The 20,212-nt window shown below is 38.3% G+C and overlaps 1 protein-coding gene and 1 long non-coding RNA gene across 2 annotated transcripts; one reads left to right on the top strand and one right to left on the bottom strand.

The window, feature by feature from the left end:
* Positions 1-4,790: 4,790 nt before the first annotated feature.
* LOC141378747 (E3 SUMO-protein ligase ZBED1-like) lies at positions 4,791-8,831 on the bottom strand. The gene is made up of 2 exons (XM_073930001.1): positions 7,129-8,831; positions 4,791-6,905 (listed from the first exon to the last, which is right to left on the bottom strand). Exons 1-2 carry the CDS (start codon positions 7,570-7,572, stop codon positions 6,816-6,818), a joined length of 534 nt encoding a protein of 177 aa, XP_073786102.1. The 5' UTR covers positions 7,573-8,831; the 3' UTR covers positions 4,791-6,815.
* Positions 8,832-16,455: 7,624 nt separating this feature from the next.
* Positions 16,456-19,049, top strand: LOC141378751 (uncharacterized). The gene is made up of 3 exons (XR_012394048.1): positions 16,456-16,689; positions 17,886-18,232; positions 18,313-19,049. It is a non-coding gene; the product is annotated as an uncharacterized lncRNA (long non-coding RNA).
* Positions 19,050-20,212: the final 1,163 nt, after the last annotated feature.

Here is a 20,212-nt window from a genome sequence, read left to right as displayed (position 1 = left end):
TAAAAATCAACAGGGTAAATATTGTATAATAAAAACTCATACATTTTTTGAAACCTGTATTTAGAGGATACATGAACACTATCAAATTCAAATACAACAGCCCACAAGATAGCAGCCTTAAGTACAATATGAGTGCAAGGTTGCTCTGAGATTATGCACACAGTAGGGATGGGAAGTGCAGATATTTAACGCAAATGTTAGGACTCAACATTATGTAGCCAGCAATAGTAATTTTAGTCAGGTAAAACATCACCATAATCTGAAAAATGTCTTACACTAAAGTTTTGCAACCCAACTGAGTCATGGTTCACTTGTTTAAATTCCATTACGATAGTCTGTTATAAAAAAAACCCTACGTTTTTCACCAGATCCTCTCATTTAAGCCCTCGGTTCACTCGCGCTGCAGTTGTTCAAGTTTAGTTCAGTCGCACAGCAGGCTGTAATGTTTGTGTTTGGTTCACTGAATCACACATACACAGAATTATCGGTTCACTACTTCTAAATGTGAAGTCACTGTTCTAATAACTGAATTAGAGTATATATTGGATTATTTAGAGTCAGAGTTGGGTATTAGACTAGTTTAAAAGTAAGTAGTTTGTGGATAAGGGCTTGCTGGGGATGCGAATTGTTTCAAATGATTAAGTTTGATCTGTGAACTAGTTCAACCGGTTCACTTAGAAGATCCAGTTAAAAAGACTCATTCGCGATCGCGATACAGAAAGTTATAGTTTAAAGTGTCTGTATTTAATGTTGTCACCGTGCTGCTGTTATGTCCACTGACTTCACTCGTTGTTTTTGTCGTGGGAGTAACAGCGAGGATGATTGGAGGAGAACCGGCTCTATCTGGCCAATGGCAGCAGAAGACTCTGAGGTGCGAAACATTCAAACACAAACACCTGCAGCGCGGATTATATATACTTCTAAAAGGCTTACAGTGAGATTATGTGTTAAATACATTCACAAATACGAAAACGAATGAGGTTTTTGCTATAATTTTAGTTAGTTTCAGTTACTTTTGTAGGTACACAATACAGTTTCAGTTAGTTCTAGTTTTTAAACACTCATTTTTATTTTTATTTCAGTTAACAACAATTATTTAACATTTAATTTTCGCTTTTTCGTTTGTTTTTGTTAACTATAATAACTTTGGTCAGAAATGACCACAGACACCTATGTTTTCTTTTTTTCACTCAGTGTAACTTCTGTTAAATCAAGACTCTTCCAGCAGTTCATAGTTGCATCCAATATCTTGTTTGTCACATGGGGCATGCATGAAATGTTCCCGAATGAAAGTGAAAGTGCCAAAGTGCAGTTAAAGTTGACAAATTAAGAGTGAAACACCAAAAAATTACATGAAACTCCAAAGAAAATGAGGATATCATGCTGACGCAATGACGTTTCCAAATTATATGCTATAACATGTTAAACGGGATCATGAAAGGAACATTAAAAACGATGAAGGTCACCTTGTTCAAGCTTGACCAAAAATGTTTGGAAACACAAACAAAACTGTAATTACTGTAGTAGAAAGTAAAAATGATGCATGACAACATTAAAATGTATGATTTTAAGGGAAATGCCTGGTCCAAGTAATGTTGGGAAATCAGTTGATCCAAAAACTGTGACAAATTATTCAGGGGCTATTGAAGAAAAACTGTTGAAAACACAAGTAATTGATTTGAAAGAAAGTAGAAGAATCTTAAAAACAGAAAATGTAAGATGTCAATAGAAATGTGACAAGAGTTATGATGAGGCTATCATAAATCAATATGGTGCAACTACTGAGGAGGTGAAGAGTGTTTTTTTAAAACCAGATTCAAATGAGCCAGACCAATAAAGAGAGTGAAAGTGATATGTCAGAATGTATCTCTGCCAGTCTACCACTAAGTGGTATCGCCAGTAGAACATATACTATTGATGACATTAAATCCTTTCTGAAAACAACAATTTAAAAAAAAAGTACAAATTTAAGTGTATTTTCTTGATGTGATTTAATTTATTGAAAAGGTTAAAACCTTTAAAAGTGAAAGCTGTTTCACAAACCAGGATTTCAAATCACATCTCATCTCATTTTCATCTGCTTATCCAAGGCTGGGTCGCGGGGGCACCAGTCTTAGAAGAGATCTTCAGACCTCCCTCTCCCCAGACACTTCCTCCAGCTATTTCAAGGGGATCCAAGGTGTTCCCAGGCCAGCCGAGAGACCCTCCAGTGCGTCCTGGGTTTGCCCGGGGCCTTCTCCCTGTAGGACATGCCTGGAACACCTCCCTAGGTAGGCATCCAGGAGGCATCCGAAACAGATGCCAGAGCCACCTCAGCTGACTTCTCTTGATGTGGAGGAGCAGGGGTTTTACTCCGAGCTCCTCCTGGGTGAAATAGCTCCTCCCCCTTTCTATAAGGCTGCACCCTGCCACCCTGCAAAGGAAACTCATTTTGGCCGCTTGTATCCAAGATCTTGTCCTTTCGGTAATGAACCAAAGCTCATGACCATAGGTGAGAGTAGGAACATACATTTACTGGTAAATTGAGAGCTTTGCCTTTGTCTCAGTTCTTTCTTTATGTGCCTGTTAATCTTATGTTTCAACCTTCTCTCACTCGTGAACAGAACCAAAAGAGACTTGAACTCCTCCTCCTAGGGTAAGGACTTCCCTCCAGACTGGAGATGGCCAATCACCTTTTTCTAGCGGAGCACCATGGCCTCGGACTTGGAGGTGCTGATTTTTATCCCAGCCGAGTCACACATGGCAGCAAACCACCCTAGTGCATGCTGAAGGTCCGTGTTTGATGAAGTCCGTTTTTAATTACAGAGATGAAATCCTGTGGTCCCTGAACTAGACCCCCTCCAACCCAAGGGTCCGCTTTGAAATTCTGTCCATAAAATTTCTAAACAAAATTGGTGACAAATTAATACCCTGCCAGAGTCCAACATGCACTGGAAACAAGTTTGACATATTGCCGACAATGCAAAACAAACTCCTACTCTGTTCATACAGGGACGAGACAGCACTTAATAGAACGCCTCTGACTCCATACTCCCAGGGCACCCTCCACAGAATGCCTCAAGGGACATGGGCGAATGCCTTCTCTATGTCCACAAAACACACATGGACTGGTTAGGCATACTCCCGTGAAACCTCGAGCACCCTGGTGAGGGTAAAGTGCTGGTCCCTTGTACCACGGCCTGGAGGAAAACCGTATTGTTTCTTCTGGATCTGAGGTTCAACTATCGGCCAGATCCTCCTCTCCAGTACCCTGGCATAGACTTTCCCAGGGAGACTGAGGAGTGTGATTCCCCTAAGGTTGGAGCACACCCTCCAATCTACCTTATTAAAAATGGGAACTACCACACCAGTTTCCCAGACCATCTTGACTATCTTAACCTCCATGCAATATTGTAGAGACGTGTCAGCCAAGACTGTGGTGACTCTCATCCCCTCCCGCTGCTTTGCCACTGCAGAGCTTGCAAACTACCTCAGTGACCTCAGCTTGAGTGATGGGTGAGTCTACCCCTGCATCCCTAATCTCTGCTTCCTTAATGAAAGACATTTCAGTGGGGTTAAGGAGATTCCATCCACCGTCCGACCACATCCCTAGTCAAGGTCACCAGCTCTCCACTTCTGCTGTAAAGTGTCAATGTGGATCTGCTTTTCCCATCTAAGGTGCAGGACAGTTTGCCAGAATCTCTTTGGGGCTGACTGATAGTCTTCCTCCATGGTCTCCTTGAACTCTTCCCAGGCCCAAGGTTTTGCTTCCGTAAACACCCAGGCTGCAGCACGCTTGGCCTGTCAGTACCCATCAGCTGCCTCTGGAGTCCTGCAAGCCAACCAAGCCATGTAGGACTCCTTCTCCAGCTTTACGTCCTTGGATTGCCACCTCGACAGGCACCACAGATCTTACAGCAACAGCTCCTCACAGCCACATCAACTATGGGGTTGGAGAACATAGACCACTTGATCTCAGTGTCTCCAGCCTCCCTCAGGATCTGGTCAAACTCTTCTTGAGGTGAGAGTTGAAAATCCCTCTGACTTTCATCCAGACATTCTCAGAGGACCATCACAATAGGTTTGGGCCTACCAGGTCTGTCCAGCTTTCACCCCTGACAGCGGATGCAAGTCACAGACTGGGTTGTGATCAGTTGACAGCTCTGTGCCTCATTACCTGAGTGTCTTAGACATACGGTTGGAGACGATCATTCAAAGTCGATAATTGACCTCCACCCTAGGGTGTCTGGTACCATGTGCACTGATGGACACCGATATGCTCAAGCATGGTGCACAGTCCAATAAAGTCCAATAATGGAACACCACTTAGATCAGGGAGGCCATTCCTCCCAATCACACATTTCCTGGTATCACTGTCATTAACCACGTGGCATTAAAGTCCCCTAGTTGGTCAACAAAGTCCTCATTCTGAGCACCTTCCAGCACCCATCCCAAGGACTCCAAGAAAGCCGGGTACTCTGCACTGGTGTTTGGCCCGTGGGCACAAACCACGGTGAGAGACCTATCCCTGACCCGAAAGCGCATGGAGGCGACTCTCTTGTTCACCGGGGAAAACTCCAACAGATGGTGGCTTAGTTGGGGAGCTATAAGCAAGCCTACACCAGCAAACAATGGGTTAAATGTTATGGGTTATGGGTAAAATTTAAACAAACAAAATAAATTAAGTAATGTTCAAATTAATTTGTTAGTTTAAATTCAGCCAAAATATCTTGTTTACAACTTCTTAACCTCTTAAAAAATAGTAAACCCATAAATTCATCTTTGAATAGTTCTTTTTTTTTTTTGTGAAAAAAAAAATCCGCTTTGAAAAAAGAATGGTCAGAAAAAAGTTTATCCATGCTTTGCAGTCAGTTGACAAATTCTGTAGAAATTAGGAAAAGAGCCATAACATTTTATAGACTTATACAAATAAAAAAAAAATCAAAAAGAACAAGATAATAATTTATTATTATTATTATTTTTGATAATTTACCACAAATGAATAAAGAAGTTAACAAAAATATGTAAAATGTTAAATTTAGATAAACTTGAAGATGCTATTATAAAATGAAAAATAGCAGAGTACCTGGGATTGAAGGATTAAGATATTATATTTATTTGTGGATTTAAATATGCAAAAAAGTTTAAATTTTTAATAGGTCAAGCAAAAATGACTATTCATATGATTCAAAAATAAAACACTAAGCAAAATGTGTGTGGTAACTTGGAAGCTGTTTTTGTAAAACTGATCAAATCTAGAATTTAATTTATCAATATTATATGTTGATGTAAGATATTTCATCCTTTGAAGCAACCTAGTGTTTTAAAGGAATTTTAAAACAGCCTAAGCTCCAAACTTCTGACATGGGCGAGAATGACATTTCGATGACGAATTGCCATATCGTGAGATTGAGTTAGAATTAGCCATACGCTGCATACGAAGTGGAGCTATTGCAACTTTGAATATTTACTGTAGGTGAAGGTTGACAAAGTGACAGTGCTTGGCCGAATAGAAGAACCTAATACTGACATGCTTAGCCTACAAATGAGAACCTCAGGTATTTCCTGTATTGGCGAAGGATGGATATATGCAACACTACTGATTAAGATTTTTAAAAATCTTACATGGAACACAGTCCTCATGCTCCCCTTTATTTTTGGACCGATAAAATGGCGGCTGTAAAACCCTGATGTGTTAAGTGGGCTTCGAATAGCCAGTACTCCTTGTTTCCATAACTAGAGCCTGTTCTGGCTTCACCATTGTAGGTGTAACTCCGCCAAAGCAAAATGGACGTGCACAAAACTGGATTTTGCAGTCCAGTTTGGGGGGTGGCCCTAGTGAGCCAAAAGTGGCATTTGGTGGCCACAAGGGCAGTCATAGAGCGACCAATATTGGTTGCCACCTCTTTAGTGGCTCTAAGAGCTAGATCCGATGCCTGAAGAGCTTCCCAAAGCCGTTCAAGCGTTGCTCCCCCACTATCAATAAACACTTAAAACTTGAAAAGCCTGCAACACTGCTCTAGTATGCAGGCTAGGGGTGTGAACCTACACTAGTCTCACGGTTCGGTTCGGTTACAATTATTATGCCATCGATTCGGTTCAATTCGATATCGGTGCATTGACGGTTTATGTACACATTTTTAATTTTACTTCAAATGCATTTAAAAATATTCAATGAATGTATTCATTTTGTCAATAAACACAAACAGTCAAATATATGAACTAATCCTTTAATTTAACCTGCTATAAAACAAGGTTCTTGAATATTATCAAACATCTAACAAAACTGTCTTCTGTGCACAAACCTGGCCACAAAAGTCAACATGAGCATTAAAAATAAACAGTAAAGTGCAAAAGAGCATGCTTTACAACTATTTAAGCATGAAATAAATCAAAGTACAAATATGAAATCACAGCACTGGGTACAGGAAACTTCCTGAAACATCACAAACTGCTAAACATGAGTCACTTCTCAGCATTTGGGAATTTGAAGTTTTTTTTTTTAAGAACACTAACTGGTCTACATGCTCTGGTTTAAGAGTGCTTCTTTTACCAGTGACCACATCTCCTGCTGTGGAGAAAACTTGCTCTGCTGACACACTTGTGCCTGGGATACACAAGTACCTTTTTGACAGCCGAGAGTGGAGAGGGAACATGATCTCATGGACACGCCACCAGTTCAAAGGGTCCTCAGTAAGAGACAGAGATGGAGCTTTACAGTATGCATCAATTTCCTCAATAGCAATAGCATAGGGTGTCTTCCGTTCAACAGTGCTTTCATCAGGGTCAGCAAATGATTGTTCCAGTAAACTCACAAGCAGTGAGGAGGCCTTTCGTTAAGGGGTAGGAGAGGTGGTGTCCCCCATTAAAGTTTCTGCTATTTCAGGTGTTTCATCCTCTTCTGTCCTTCCAGGTGTGCCCTCAGTCTTTTTGAAAAAAGTGTTTAAACAAATTTATTGAAAATACAATTAAAATAATAGATTGGCAGTGCCCACATTAAAGTTAATTGGTATAAGTGTTTTTTTCTGTTTTAATTAAAAATAACATTATATTATGGCATTAATATTAACAATGATAATAGTTTGTTATTACTATTTAATAAAATTACCCATTTTTTATATTGTACAAGAAACATGATAGAATTATTACCTCCCCAGATGCAGCCTCCTCTGTCAGTGTTTTGTACACTTCCAATCTCTCCTCCTCTTTGAGAAAAGGCAGTCCCTTAAATCTGGGGTCCAATGCAGAGGCTGTGTGAAGAATCCTCTTCTCTGATTCGCTATTGTACCTTTTCAAGAGATCTGCTTTAATGGCATTTTTGATCTCATGGATCATGTGCGAGTCCCTAGGACTGTACGACATATTCTGGATGAGTTGTGCATTTAGAGGAGCAATGAGAGACACTGTCGGATTGTGCTCTTCTGACATCAGTTTTGTCACATTCTTCATTGGTTTTAGTGCCTTCACAGCATCCTCTGCGTTTGTCACATCTGTTTCTGTGAGAGTGCACATATCTGCTTCTCCTTTTCTAACTTCTGGTGACAACAAAGTTGCACAAATCGCAGGTTGCTGTTCCAAGAAGCGCTTGACCATGTCGTATGCGCTGTTCTATCTTGTTGCAACGTCAGTTATTAGCTTATGATTTTTCAAGCTAAGACATTGCTGTTTCACTTTTAAACAGTGATTCGCTGTAGCGCTGCGATGGAAGAATGATGATATTCGTCAGATTCTCGCCAAAAGCCTGGAAAGCGCAGCTATCTTAAGCGCATGCTGGGATGCCAGATTCACTGTACAGTATGTGCGAAGCATTTTACGTGAGGAAATGTTCCGCATTGTGCTGCAGCAATCATATTCGCCGCATTATCTGTCACAAGCACTACATCTTTATCCGAGAGCTGCCATTCCTCCACGACATGAGACATTAGTTCTGCCAAATGAGCACCTGTGTGAGATTTGTATACGGCTCTTGTTTGCAGAACATGTGACAGAATTTTCCAGTCCTCGCTAATGTAATGCACCGTTAATGTAACGTATGATTATTTCGCGACTGAAGTCCAAGAATCACAAGTTATTGCAACTCGGTGAGCTTGGGTCAGTGAGGCTATTACCTGGGCTTTGGTTTCATTGTAGAGGTTTGGAATAATTTTTTCTGAGAAGTGGCTGCGTGAGGGAAGCTTATATCTGGGCTCCAGTGTACTTAACATGTGGCGAAACCCAGGGTTTTCCACTACAGAAAATGGCCTCATATCCTTTGCGATAAAAGCTCCCACTGCTTTTGTTATTTTCTGCCCTCTCTCCGAGTTTGGCGGCAATGTTGACAACATTTTGTCTATTTTCGGCTGAGCTGGGTCTACTTTGACACTCGCACTTTAAAAAGTGGAGTTACAGCAGCAGATTTCCAGTCTCTTGATGGGACACCGTTTGGAGAGAAAGGTTAAAAATACATCTGATATGCTCTGCAATGATGTAGGCTGCTTTCTTTAAAAAGAATGAATCTAGATCATCCAATCCAGCTGATTTGTGAGAATCCAAATTGAGCAGTTCCCCAAGTACCTCAGTCTCTTTGATCAACTGGAAAGAAAATGTGTGAGGACCTGAGGCAGGAGAGTGAAGAGTTGATGTCTGGTTAACAGGGGAGCCATTCTTGAAGCTACAACCAGCATTGACAAAATGTCTATTAAAATGCTTCACCATATTAAGTTTGTCTGTAATAATGACCCCATCATGTTTAATTAAATTTAGAAGATGTGAGTAAACTGTTTCATTTTCCATAGTTTTGATAATATTCTAAAACCTCTGAGAATCAGGACCATTACCAGCCGAATACAGCTTAAAATAACTTGATTTTGCCTGTCTAATATGTTGAGTACATCTATTTCTTATAGCCCAAAAAGATTGCCAATAAGACATATTTTTAGAAGTCTTTGCTTTACGCCATAGAAGGTGTTTTTGGCGAATGATCTCAGCTAACTCTGTGCTGAACCATTGGCTAAGACGATTTTTTACTTTAATTTTTTAAAAGGGGCATGTTTGTTTAAAACAGTTCTTAACAAAAGAGTAAAATACGCCCAAGCCTCTTCAACATCTGGAATCAGCCCAATAATCTGGAATAAGAACTTCTCACTTGACCACCAGCATCTGCACTATAACAAAGGCTCTCTGATGTAAATATAAGCACTTACATTTTAAAACACGCAATAATATTTGGTTTAAAAACGGTGTGACGAAAGCTGTTTTACTATAATAAAAACAATATATGTTGGACTACAGAAATAAACGCTCTTTTATACACTCTAGTCTGAGTCGGACTAATAATATGAGCACAAATAATATATTCTCTTACAACAGGGTCGTTGGTATTTGTAATCTTCATAGGGGTAGAAATAACATTTGTAAAACATATAAACAACACATTTTTAGAAAGGTTTTTATTTTTAATAAGCAATCAACAGAACCCAAAATTTTGCTTACACACCATAGATAATGATTTACCATGCGAGAAAAATCATGTGTTTAAAAGATAAATACAGCAAGATGTCTAAATATTGTAACAAATATGACCGACCAGACACATAATTATTTTGCTTTTATTCCACAACCGAGCCAACTTTTGCCTAGGGAAGACCCGAAAACTTATCTTAAGGAATTTATGACCCAAAGGACTGTGCTCACAGCACAGCACAACTAAATTGAACAGGATTTCTTTTCTGCTTGTTTAAAACTGATATTTTCATATAAACTGTATTCTCTTTATGTGTAATCATGTGTTTTGCAAAGTTTCCCTCACTACTGTATCAACATTTTAATTTTAATACTTCCGTATATAATGTTTAACTGTACCGAAACTAAACAAGCTCTTATACTGTTCGTGTTTAGACTTTTCGTAAAGCTTACTTACTGTACTAATTGATCGTTCACATTTTATTTCAATACGAGTGCAACCTATTTACATTTTAAGAGACTTTAACATTTCTGTCCCGATTTGCATAAAATTTGCCTATGCAAATTCCGCTGCCTTAGACAAAGAGCCATAAAACCTAGGATTCAAGGAAGTGGATCCAAACTCGCCCTATATAAGCTTGGGACCAAAGCTACACCTCTCTTTCTTTTCCAAACCACAACTCTTCTCTCTCCCGGCTCCAAAGCTCTCTGTTCTGAAACCCTCTCTTGAACCCTGCTCTGTTCTGAAACCCACTCTTTTTCAAACCGCAACTCTCTGCCCTGAAACTCTGTTTTTGTTAGGTGTTAGTTTCTGTTAGATTAGTCAATAAAGTGTAATTTTGTATAAAGAAAGGTGCCTGTGTATATTTATGAATCTCATGTCTTAAACTTCGATCTTGTTACCCTGCTCAATCTTAATGCGTTTTTATTTTGATAGCATCGCTGGACGATTCGTTTGTTCAGATCTAAAGGGTGAGTCAATTCATTTGAAGCCCCATTCAAATTAATCTTCCTCCCGTTAAGCTAGTCCGCTATATATATAATGGTCCAGAAGGTACGCGAGCACTGTAATCTAAATCGTAACTCGCAACATTATAACGGTGGAAAAGGCGCAGGAAGAATAACCGTGAGCTAATTTATCATAGTAATAATGGTGTAGATATGCGAGCACTTTAATCTACATTATAATTTGTTACAGATTATTAATGTAGATACGCGTGCAAGTTAATCTACATTATTATTTGCTACATGTTTATTGGTAGAGAATAAACGAAGCATTAAATATTTACAATATCAACAGGATATTTACACATCCCAACCCTGCAATTGGTCAATTTGTACAAAAAAACTTTGCAGTATTATTGTATCAACTGATGTCTATCAGCTGCTGCAACATTGCTTGTATTGTTTATATTTTTTGCGTGTATTGTAGGCTGTTATACTGTTTGCTTGCATTATTTATTCATTTTTTTAGCCACTGTTTTTATTTGGTTTATTTGTTGCCTTTATTATACCTGGTGAAGAGGAATTTACATTCAGTTTACTGTTTAGTAGGAGTTTTCAAATAAAAAGCCAACGATGATGTATATGTAAATGATGTATATAAATAATATATAACATTTACAGCTCTATTTGTCATACAAGATTCAGTTTAGAACATTAGTATTTTGTAACAGCAAATTCAGTAGATTAACTCAATAACATGCTGAAACTCAAAATGCAGAGTCGTCCTGTAAATCAAGTTCAAATAACCTTACAGGAGATATTAGTTAACATTAGTTAACCTAACATTAGTTTTGTGTTCCTAATTATTATTTCAGACCCATATGCATATAGAGAATTTGCTAGATAGCGATAACCTGTATTTTCCCCGTCATCGTTACTTAAATTTGTTTACAATGTGTCATTTAATGTGCAATTTTAATGGTATTTTTATATTGAAATTCTTAATTCTTGTGCACTACAACATGTATTCAATTTTATTATTATTTGTTTAATACTTGTGCAATAAATACAGGTTTATTATTATTTATTTTATGCTTTATTTGAATATTTGCAATACATGTATGCTGTTTGCAATTTTTTTCAAAGGCAGTGCCTACACTTTGCGTTTACATAGTAGCCTGCATTTGCTGTTACATCAACACAAATGGTTGTAATAATATTAACAAAGATGAGGTTTTATATAATAAAGATCTAATTGCGCCAGCTCCGGGCCGCAGCACACATACTCGCGGACCAACACCGGCTTGGATGCGGTGTCAGCTTCGGCTCGCTAATGGTCACTATATCTGGCCAGATTGATTCCGGACAGAATCGGGCAGTGAGTCCATCGTTAGGCATCCGGCCCGAGTAGGTCCAGCAGACAGAGTCAGGCTGAGAGGTAAGTCTCTGGCAGGCGTGAATCTAGCCAGAACTGGCCCGAGTGTATTTTGCTATCTGGGTGGTTAGGCGTGTATCAGCAAAATAATAAAGCCTGAAAAATGCCCTGACCTTACCAAATAAACAGTGTTCCACCAGATCCTGTATGTCAGAAAGTATAGTTTACTGCTGAACTCATTATGTCATGGTGAAATAACACAGAAATCAAATAATAACACTTCAGTCTTCTGCCGAAGTTTAGGCAGTCTGCTTTGAGAAACTGTCAATCACAGCTGTCATTCACGATGATACACCCAGCAATAAATTACTGCTTAAAACAAATAGTTTACAAAAATGAAGATCTGCACCTATATCAGCGTGATAACCAGCGCCTTAATTGACCAGAACCATCTTTTGGGACATTTTATTTCAAGTGTAATAATTGTTTTTATTTGGGCTCAAGTCTCCTTCATTAACTCGGAGGAGGCGGGCTTTATGACTTGTACTGCAGCCAGCCCCCAGGGGCCGATCTAATGGCCAAGACCTTTATTCAAAAGCAGGCTTGCAGCACACTTGGTCCAAACACTGAGGAGCAAATCCATTGATGTGCAACTCTACAGATCCCGAACCATGCATGCCAATGGGGACAGCGGCGAAGAAAAACTTCACCAATTGGCAAAAGTGAAGAAATAAAAACCTTGAGAAACCAGGCTCAGTTGGGCATGACCACTTCTCCTCTGGCCGAACGTCTTGTGCAGAGCTGCAGTCTAGGCACTGGAGGCTGGAGAATGCTGAACCTCAGCGAAGACTCATCTTTCCCTGGAGCGTCACAGGAGTCTCAAGCTCTCCACTCCTCTATGATCACTACAGCAGCTGCTCAGGATACAGCCTGGTCTACGATTATAGAAACCATTGGATTATCTTGCTGCTGGTCTTGGATCGAATAAGTGGTGCTGCATAGACTGAGGGCCTCGGGATGAGTATCCCCAGGTGGCAATAGAGAATAATCAGCATAGCTACTGTTCATACTGTATATAAAGGAGATGCAAAAACCTGCGTTGAGCACATTCATGCATTTTATCTTTAAGTGATGCACCAAGTGTGAGCTTTACTAAACAGATAGGTCTTTAATCTAGTTTTGAACTGCAAGAGTGTGTCTGAGCCTCGGAAATTATCAGGAAGGCTATTCCAGAGTTTAGGTTCCAAAAATGAGAAGGCTTGACCTCCTTTACTCGACTTTGCTATTCTAGGTACTACTAGAAGCCCTGAGTTTTGAGATATTAAAGAGCGAGTTGGATTGTAGCGAGACAGAAGGTTGGTTAGATAAACAGGAGCTAGATTATTTAAAGCTTTATAGGTAAGAAGTAATTTTTAAAATCAATACGAAACCTAAGAGGCAGCCAGTGTAAGGAGGATAAAATTGGGGTGATATGATCATATTTTCTAGACCTGGTAAAAGCTGAAGTTTATTAATAGCGGATGCTGGGCAGACAGCAAACAGTATTACAGTAATCCAGCCTAGAGGTCATAAACAATCTAATTTGACACCCAGATCTTTTACAGTAGAGCTTACGCTAACTTTGTATCCCTCTAATATATATATTCAACCTATAAAAGAGAGAGATCGACCTTGTTTAATTAGATTTGATCAGCTATAGTTTGAAATTACGCTGGTTTTCCTCTGTCACCATCTTGTGGATGAACATCATTAACAGTCTTTGCTCAAAGACAGGCTAATGGCTGCCGACAAGCTGTTTCAGAAATTATAAAAAAAAAAATTTAAACAGGCACTATCCTTATAAATAAACTGCATAGTTGCAATATAAACAACTACATTCTTGACTAAAAAAGCCTCAAAAGTACATTATGTTGTCTAACAGCAACCATATTTGGTTTGCTTGTCGCTGTATATGGGCGGAGTAGCCTAAAACACAAGGTATTTCTATATATATATATATATATGTATATATATATACAGATGAAAAATAAACAATTAGAATAGTGTCACAGAAACAACAGGCCATCCTACCTTACCAACCTCCACCAACCTAAAGCTGCGGTCACACTTGGCTTCCTTCCAATAGACTTCCATTCTTACGCACGCGAATGTGTCAGACCGGAAACACAGGGTCATGCGTTAAGTGTCACTGGTCACTGCGGTGCAAAGTTCAAGCTTGATGAACTCTAATCTGCGAAATTGCATCACTTGACTGCGTAAGACCAATCGAGGGTCAACACATGACATCTCTGGACAGAACTTTATAATATGGAGCAATAGCTCGCTTTTTAAATGTCTAATCATCTTGTTTATTCTTGACCCTTTTCACAGAGCCGTACGACAGAATTTCGCAAACTCAAACTCTAGTGTGACAGCAGCTTCAGTTGGTCTTCTAATCACACAAACCTGACTGTCACCCACTAATTACTAGCAAGAACCAGAACAGGACTTATCACTTATGCCAAGCTATTTATTTAGTAATACTACTATAATTCTGGACAGAAATGTAAAAAATTTACCGCAATCACTCTCTTTTTCAAATCATCCTGTTTATTCCCATCCCTTTCGCAGGGTCTTACAGATTTTTGCATGTTTTAACTCTAGTGTGACCACGACATTAGCCTGTCCCTTAGTGTGTTCCTGTGTGTGCACATTCTTCTACCCTAAATGCATCCTATTCTTGATACAAGCTCCTGGAAACTTACTCCTTGCATCCTACAAACTCCTTATACAGGGTGATACTGCTATAAAATCCTCAGTTAAATCTCCTTCGCATTCAAGAGATTATATTTGGCATTAATTACTAACAGTGACGCCGTGGCGCAGTAGGTAGTGCTGTCGCCTCACAGCAAGAAAATTGCTGGGTTGCTGGTTCAAACCTCGGCTCAGTTGGCGTTTCTATGTGGACTCCCTGCGTTCTCTGCGTGGACTCCCTGCGTTCGCGTGGGTTTTCTCTGGGTGCGCCGGTTTTCCCCACATTCCAAAGACATGCAGTACAGGTGAATTGGGTAGGCTAAGTTGTCTGTAGTGTGTGTGTGGATGTTTCCTAGAGATGGGTTGCGGCTGGAAGGGCATCCGCTGCGTAACGTGTTGGATAAGTTGGCGGTTCATTCTGCTGTGGCGACCCAAGATTAATAAAGGGACTAAACCAACAAGAAAATTAATAAATTAAATAATCACTAACATCTGCTCTTTGTTTTGTTCATTAACATTTAGCAGAAAGTTTTGTCTACAGCAACTTACAATTGATGAGGAATTGGTAATACACACAATAAGTGCTAGATATACAAATTAGCTTGTTTATGCTCAAAGAATTTAATGCTAGAGTGGAGTAAAATGAAAAAAAATTCACTTCATTATACCTGACTGTCTGATTTTATCTCTGTGTCTTGAGTCTGACTACACGCTACAGAAATCCAAATAAGAAAGGGAGGGAAAAAGACAAATTAAGCATTAGTTTAAAAAGGTAAAAAGATAAAGGAAAATTTAAATATACTGTGCATCTGTACGGTCATTCAAGTTATTTGTAATGGTTCTGACTATTTTTTTTCCACTGGGTAACTGTGTTTATGACAAGCTAATACATTCTTTGCTGCTGTTTGTATCAGACTGGAGTTCTCTCCCAAAAAAGAGCCATACTTTTTCTGTATTTGTTAGAGATGTAAGATTTGGTGTAATTACCTTGAAATTGGTGAAGTATTAGGTATGAGAAGTTTGACCAGTGATTTTTTGAGAGCACAGCTTCTGCTATATCGACAAATGGCATAGATCTTGTTCAAAATATTAAAATGAAAAACTAATATTTAAAATGAAATAAAATTATTATTGACATACAAGATGAAACGTGTAAAGGGGCCTGCAAAGCTACACTTTCTTTTCATAGGCCCAAGAATCGAGGCTTCACCCTGAATGCGCTACAATAATTGATTACTGTAGATGATTCACTTGACCAATAGATGGCAGAATATGAATACTAAACAAGCAAAACCTTTACCTAATCAATCCATTCATTCTTTTCTCAAACCTTTATTAAGTCTCACCAGTAACAGCATTTCAAGTCAAAGCCTGCGGAACACTTTGGATGGACTCTTTACCTATTACAAATCTTCAATAAGTTTAGCGCTAACGATAATGCTTGTTTCCTCTTAGCAAAATAAATTAGTATATAAACACATAAACCAGGTAATAATGAGGAAAAAAAGTAACAGCACACAATAAAAATGCAACTGTTTCCAATAGTCACACTTATGTGACAAAATCTAAATGTTCACAAAAGACAGAATTATGAGATAAAAAAAACAACTGATGTAAAGTAATAATTTTGAGTAACAATTGAGAAAGTTGCTGTTTTTTTGATTAATGTTAAAATTATTAACATTAGTCTGTGAAATAAAAAATCATTCCTATGAGAAAGTTGCAATTGTGATATATACAGTTACAGCAAGGATATATGAAGTTACAATGCCAAAGAGTTAGAATACAAATACAAAGCTCTTAATGCATATACAATCTAGCATTATCAACACAGAGATCTATTTGCAAAAGTGCAAATATTTCATGGACTAACATCTGCAATGTCAGTTTCTATCTGCTTCCTTTCCTAAAGCCAGCCACCCACAGTGTTTCGATCAGAGGGCCGTGGGAAGAGCTTGCATGAAAAGTTATAATCTCAACCCACAATCAGCTGTTGTGTCCTGCACTAAACAGACCGGAATGAAAATAAAGGTCTACCCCTGGATTTATTGTCTTCCACACTACTGTGTTTTGTCTTTTATATTATGACATATAAAATAACCAGAGCTGGGTGAACAGATAATTTGATTCCCTCAAACTTTAAGAAATAGAGAAAGTTGAAAATCCGCTAAGCCAAGGATAGCAGCAGAATTGCCAACAGTGAAGTTCAGCTTTGTGTGAGTTGGGTTAAATGTATTATTTGTTTGCATTCTATGTGTTTACTTATACAAATTATATATATATATATATATATATATATATATATATATATATATATATATATATATATATATATATATATATATATATAAAGAAAAGAAGGTATCTAAGATTTATATTTTTAATAACCTATTCTAATGTATTGTCAATGCTGGTTTGTTTGTTTGGAGAGCCCCACGAACCACATGACAACCAGATGGCAGCTGTGCTTCTCAACTCTTAATTGTGCATCCACTTTTTTTATTCACTTCCTTTCCTCAGGATGCTAAGGAAATGTATTAAATCAAGTGAAATGATAGATCCTCACTTCCCTTAGCGTCACTACAAATTGTCATCAACTAATGAATGGCACTATATTTATATATATTGTGAAGGTTGACATTATCATATTATAAATAATTATCTGTAGTATCTAAGAGTGTCTATGCCCAAGCTGAATACAGTGGTACAGTCTTTGTTGATTGATGACAATTTGAAGTGGCACTAAAGCAAGTGAAAATACATCATTTTTGCATTATTCAATTCCTAACACACAAAGAAAGGAAACAAGGGAAGGACACAAAGATGCATAAAAAAGCACTGAGAAACATTCAGAGCCAAGTGAATAATTTGGTGATGCGTCTGCAACACTATCTGGGTAAAAGGTCAACAGTGATCTGGAAGGCAAAATAGACAGGAAAACTGCAGTTTTTGGCAGTGAGGGCAATAGAAAAATTATTTCCACTTGTAAAGCTTTATATAACAGAAAGTAGCTTCCTATTAGAACCAAATGTTCTCTCACTGCTGTTTTTGCATCTATTTAAAATTTAAGTCCTTCTGAATATTTTTTCCTGGTTTATGGCGGGAGAATTTCATTTCTTTTTAAGGATTTGTTTAGTTTTTTAGTTTTTTTTAATCCATCATTTCAAATGACATTTCCTGTGTAGGCTGTTAAAAGTTTTTATTTATTTATTTAGAGAACTACTTTGTCAGTTCACATGCATTACAGGAAGAAAAATAGAGTAAGAGTAAGATGTAAAATATTCTGTGATTGCTTTCAGAACAAACAATAAAAACAAAATAGAACATCAAACACTAAATAACTGAGAATAACACTTTCAGTTATTTAGTTTTTAATGTCAATTTTTGTATTATTCCTTGTCTCAAACTGCAGCGGAATGAATCGCCAACTTATCCAGCATATGTTTTATGCAGCAGATGCCCTTCTAGCTCCAACCATTACTGGGAAACACCCATATACTCTTACACATACAATACGGCCAATTTAATTTACATGTACCGCATGTCTTTGGTCTGTGGAAGAAACCCGAGCACCTGGAGGAAACCAACACCAACACGGGGAGAACATGCAATGACAGGTCTGATGACGCTGCTTGGGTCTACCTACTAGCCTCGGCCAAGAAGGGCTCTTAGCTCTGCTCCAGGTGTGTCGACACTATTGGACAAAAGCCAAGGCAGACGGGACCGCAGCACAAGGTTCCTGTGAGGGAAACAGGGCTGGTTGGTAACCTACAGAGCACTGAAATGGTGACATACTTGTGTAAGAGACTGATAGACTAATATGATCATATTCTTTCTAGGACAGTTGTTGACACCAGGAGCTAGGATTCTGGGTTGCAAGGCAGCGGAGAGTGTGTTCCAAGTCCTGGTTTGCCTGCCTAGACTGCCTATTGGACTGAGGATGAAGTCTCGACCACAGACTCATAAAGGCCCCGATCTGTTGACAGAATTCCTTCAGGAGAACCAGGAGACAAACTGGGGGCCCCTATCAGAAACCACATTGACCAGAAGAACATGAATCCAAAAAACGTGGTCCACCACCGCCTGAGCAGTCTCCTAGGAAGAGGAATGAAGTGGCCGCCTTGGAAAATTGCTCCACCACCGTTGACAGTGTTCTCCCTCGATACTGGTAAGCCAGTTGCAAAATCAAGGGCAAGGTGTGACCAGAGATGGGAAGAGACGGGGGCGAAGCAGACCAGTGGGAGGCGAGTTAGAACAAATAATTTGCCCCCATCTCCAGGGCCCGGTTTTTCAAAAGGTTTAATCTGGATAAAATTGATCCGGATTTAGTAATCCTGTTTTTGCGATCGGTGATCACGTAATCCAGCTTACTTTTTGAGCCAGTTTTTCAAAGTAACATTGGATTGGATCAATCTGATCTGGATAGGAACTTTTCAGGATCACTAAATCTGGATTACCAGTGCTCAATCACAATGTAAATGGATAGATAGGCCTATGTAAAGAGCAATAAGTAGAATAGCCAGTGTGGGGTCAATATAACTTTATTTTTATTTGAAATGAAAACACACACACATTTAAAAAAAAAATTAAAAAAACAAAATAATTAAAAACAATAAAAACCACACCCCATCCTCTTCCAGCAGTCCGCTCATCTGAGACCTACAACACAAACACTGTACATTGAGGATAATTATAATAAGTTTCAAATATAGATGTAAATAAAAAAAGACTTAATGTCAAAAACTCCACAATAAGTTCAGACTTCCTTATCTGATATGGAGAGATTAGCTTGCTGAGCAAAGCCTTTAGGAGGCGAATCTCAAGTCTGGCCTTGGTTTGCTGCAGTTTGGTCAGAGTCAGTTGTTCCTCTACCAGATGAAGCTGTGCTTCTGCTCTTTCAGTATCTTTTTGCAATTGTTGAAGGTGATTTTAAAATCAGTGATTGCCATTCTTTGCATTTTTTTGGTTATTCTGTAATCATTGCATGCATCACTAATAAATATTCTAAAAACAAAAATATTTTCCATTGTGATGAATATATATATATATATATATATATATATATATATATATATATATATATATATATATATAAATATATATATATATATATATAATTATTGACAAAATAAAATGTATTGTTTTTGGTCAATTTTGACAGCTGTTTGGGGGATTGTTTTATGAGGCCAAGCTATTTCTACTTGTTTTATGAGGCCAAGCTATTTCTACTTTGCTGTAGGCCTATACTGAAAGGCTGAATACGTTAAAGCCAATAATCACTATAGCCTGACTGATGAACAAATATAAATAAAACTTTATGAATAAATAGTATATCTAGTAAGATCCAAACATAAAAATTTTTAATACATTTTTTTAGTTTTCATTAAATTTTGGGCATGAAATCCACACTAAATCCACCCTTCTGATGAGATCAGTTTAATCCATGTTTTTTGGATTAAAGTGATCCAAATCCTACAAAAAAGGTCTTAAAAATCCAAAGTAAAGGTTTGATCCGGATCAAAACCAAGATTAGATTACGTGATCTAATCCAATTAGGTAATCCATTTTTTCTTTTGAAAACCCCATTTTCAAGATTTGATCCAATCCCTTATCCAAAATCCTAGTGGATTACTTTTAAAAAACTGGGCCCAGGGCCTCAAATAGGCGGGAAACATTTGAGTGACATTCATAGACTCAGGCGAGGGAGTACAACGAGTGTACGAGAAAGTGAAATTAAAG

Source organism: Danio rerio, chromosome 18 (genome assembly GCF_049306965.1).
Source record: "Danio rerio strain Tuebingen ecotype United States chromosome 18, GRCz12tu, whole genome shotgun sequence".
In the NCBI taxonomy this organism is placed as follows: Eukaryota; Metazoa; Chordata; class Actinopteri; order Cypriniformes; family Danionidae; genus Danio; species Danio rerio.
This window is presented reverse-complemented; position numbering and strand designations above follow the sequence as displayed.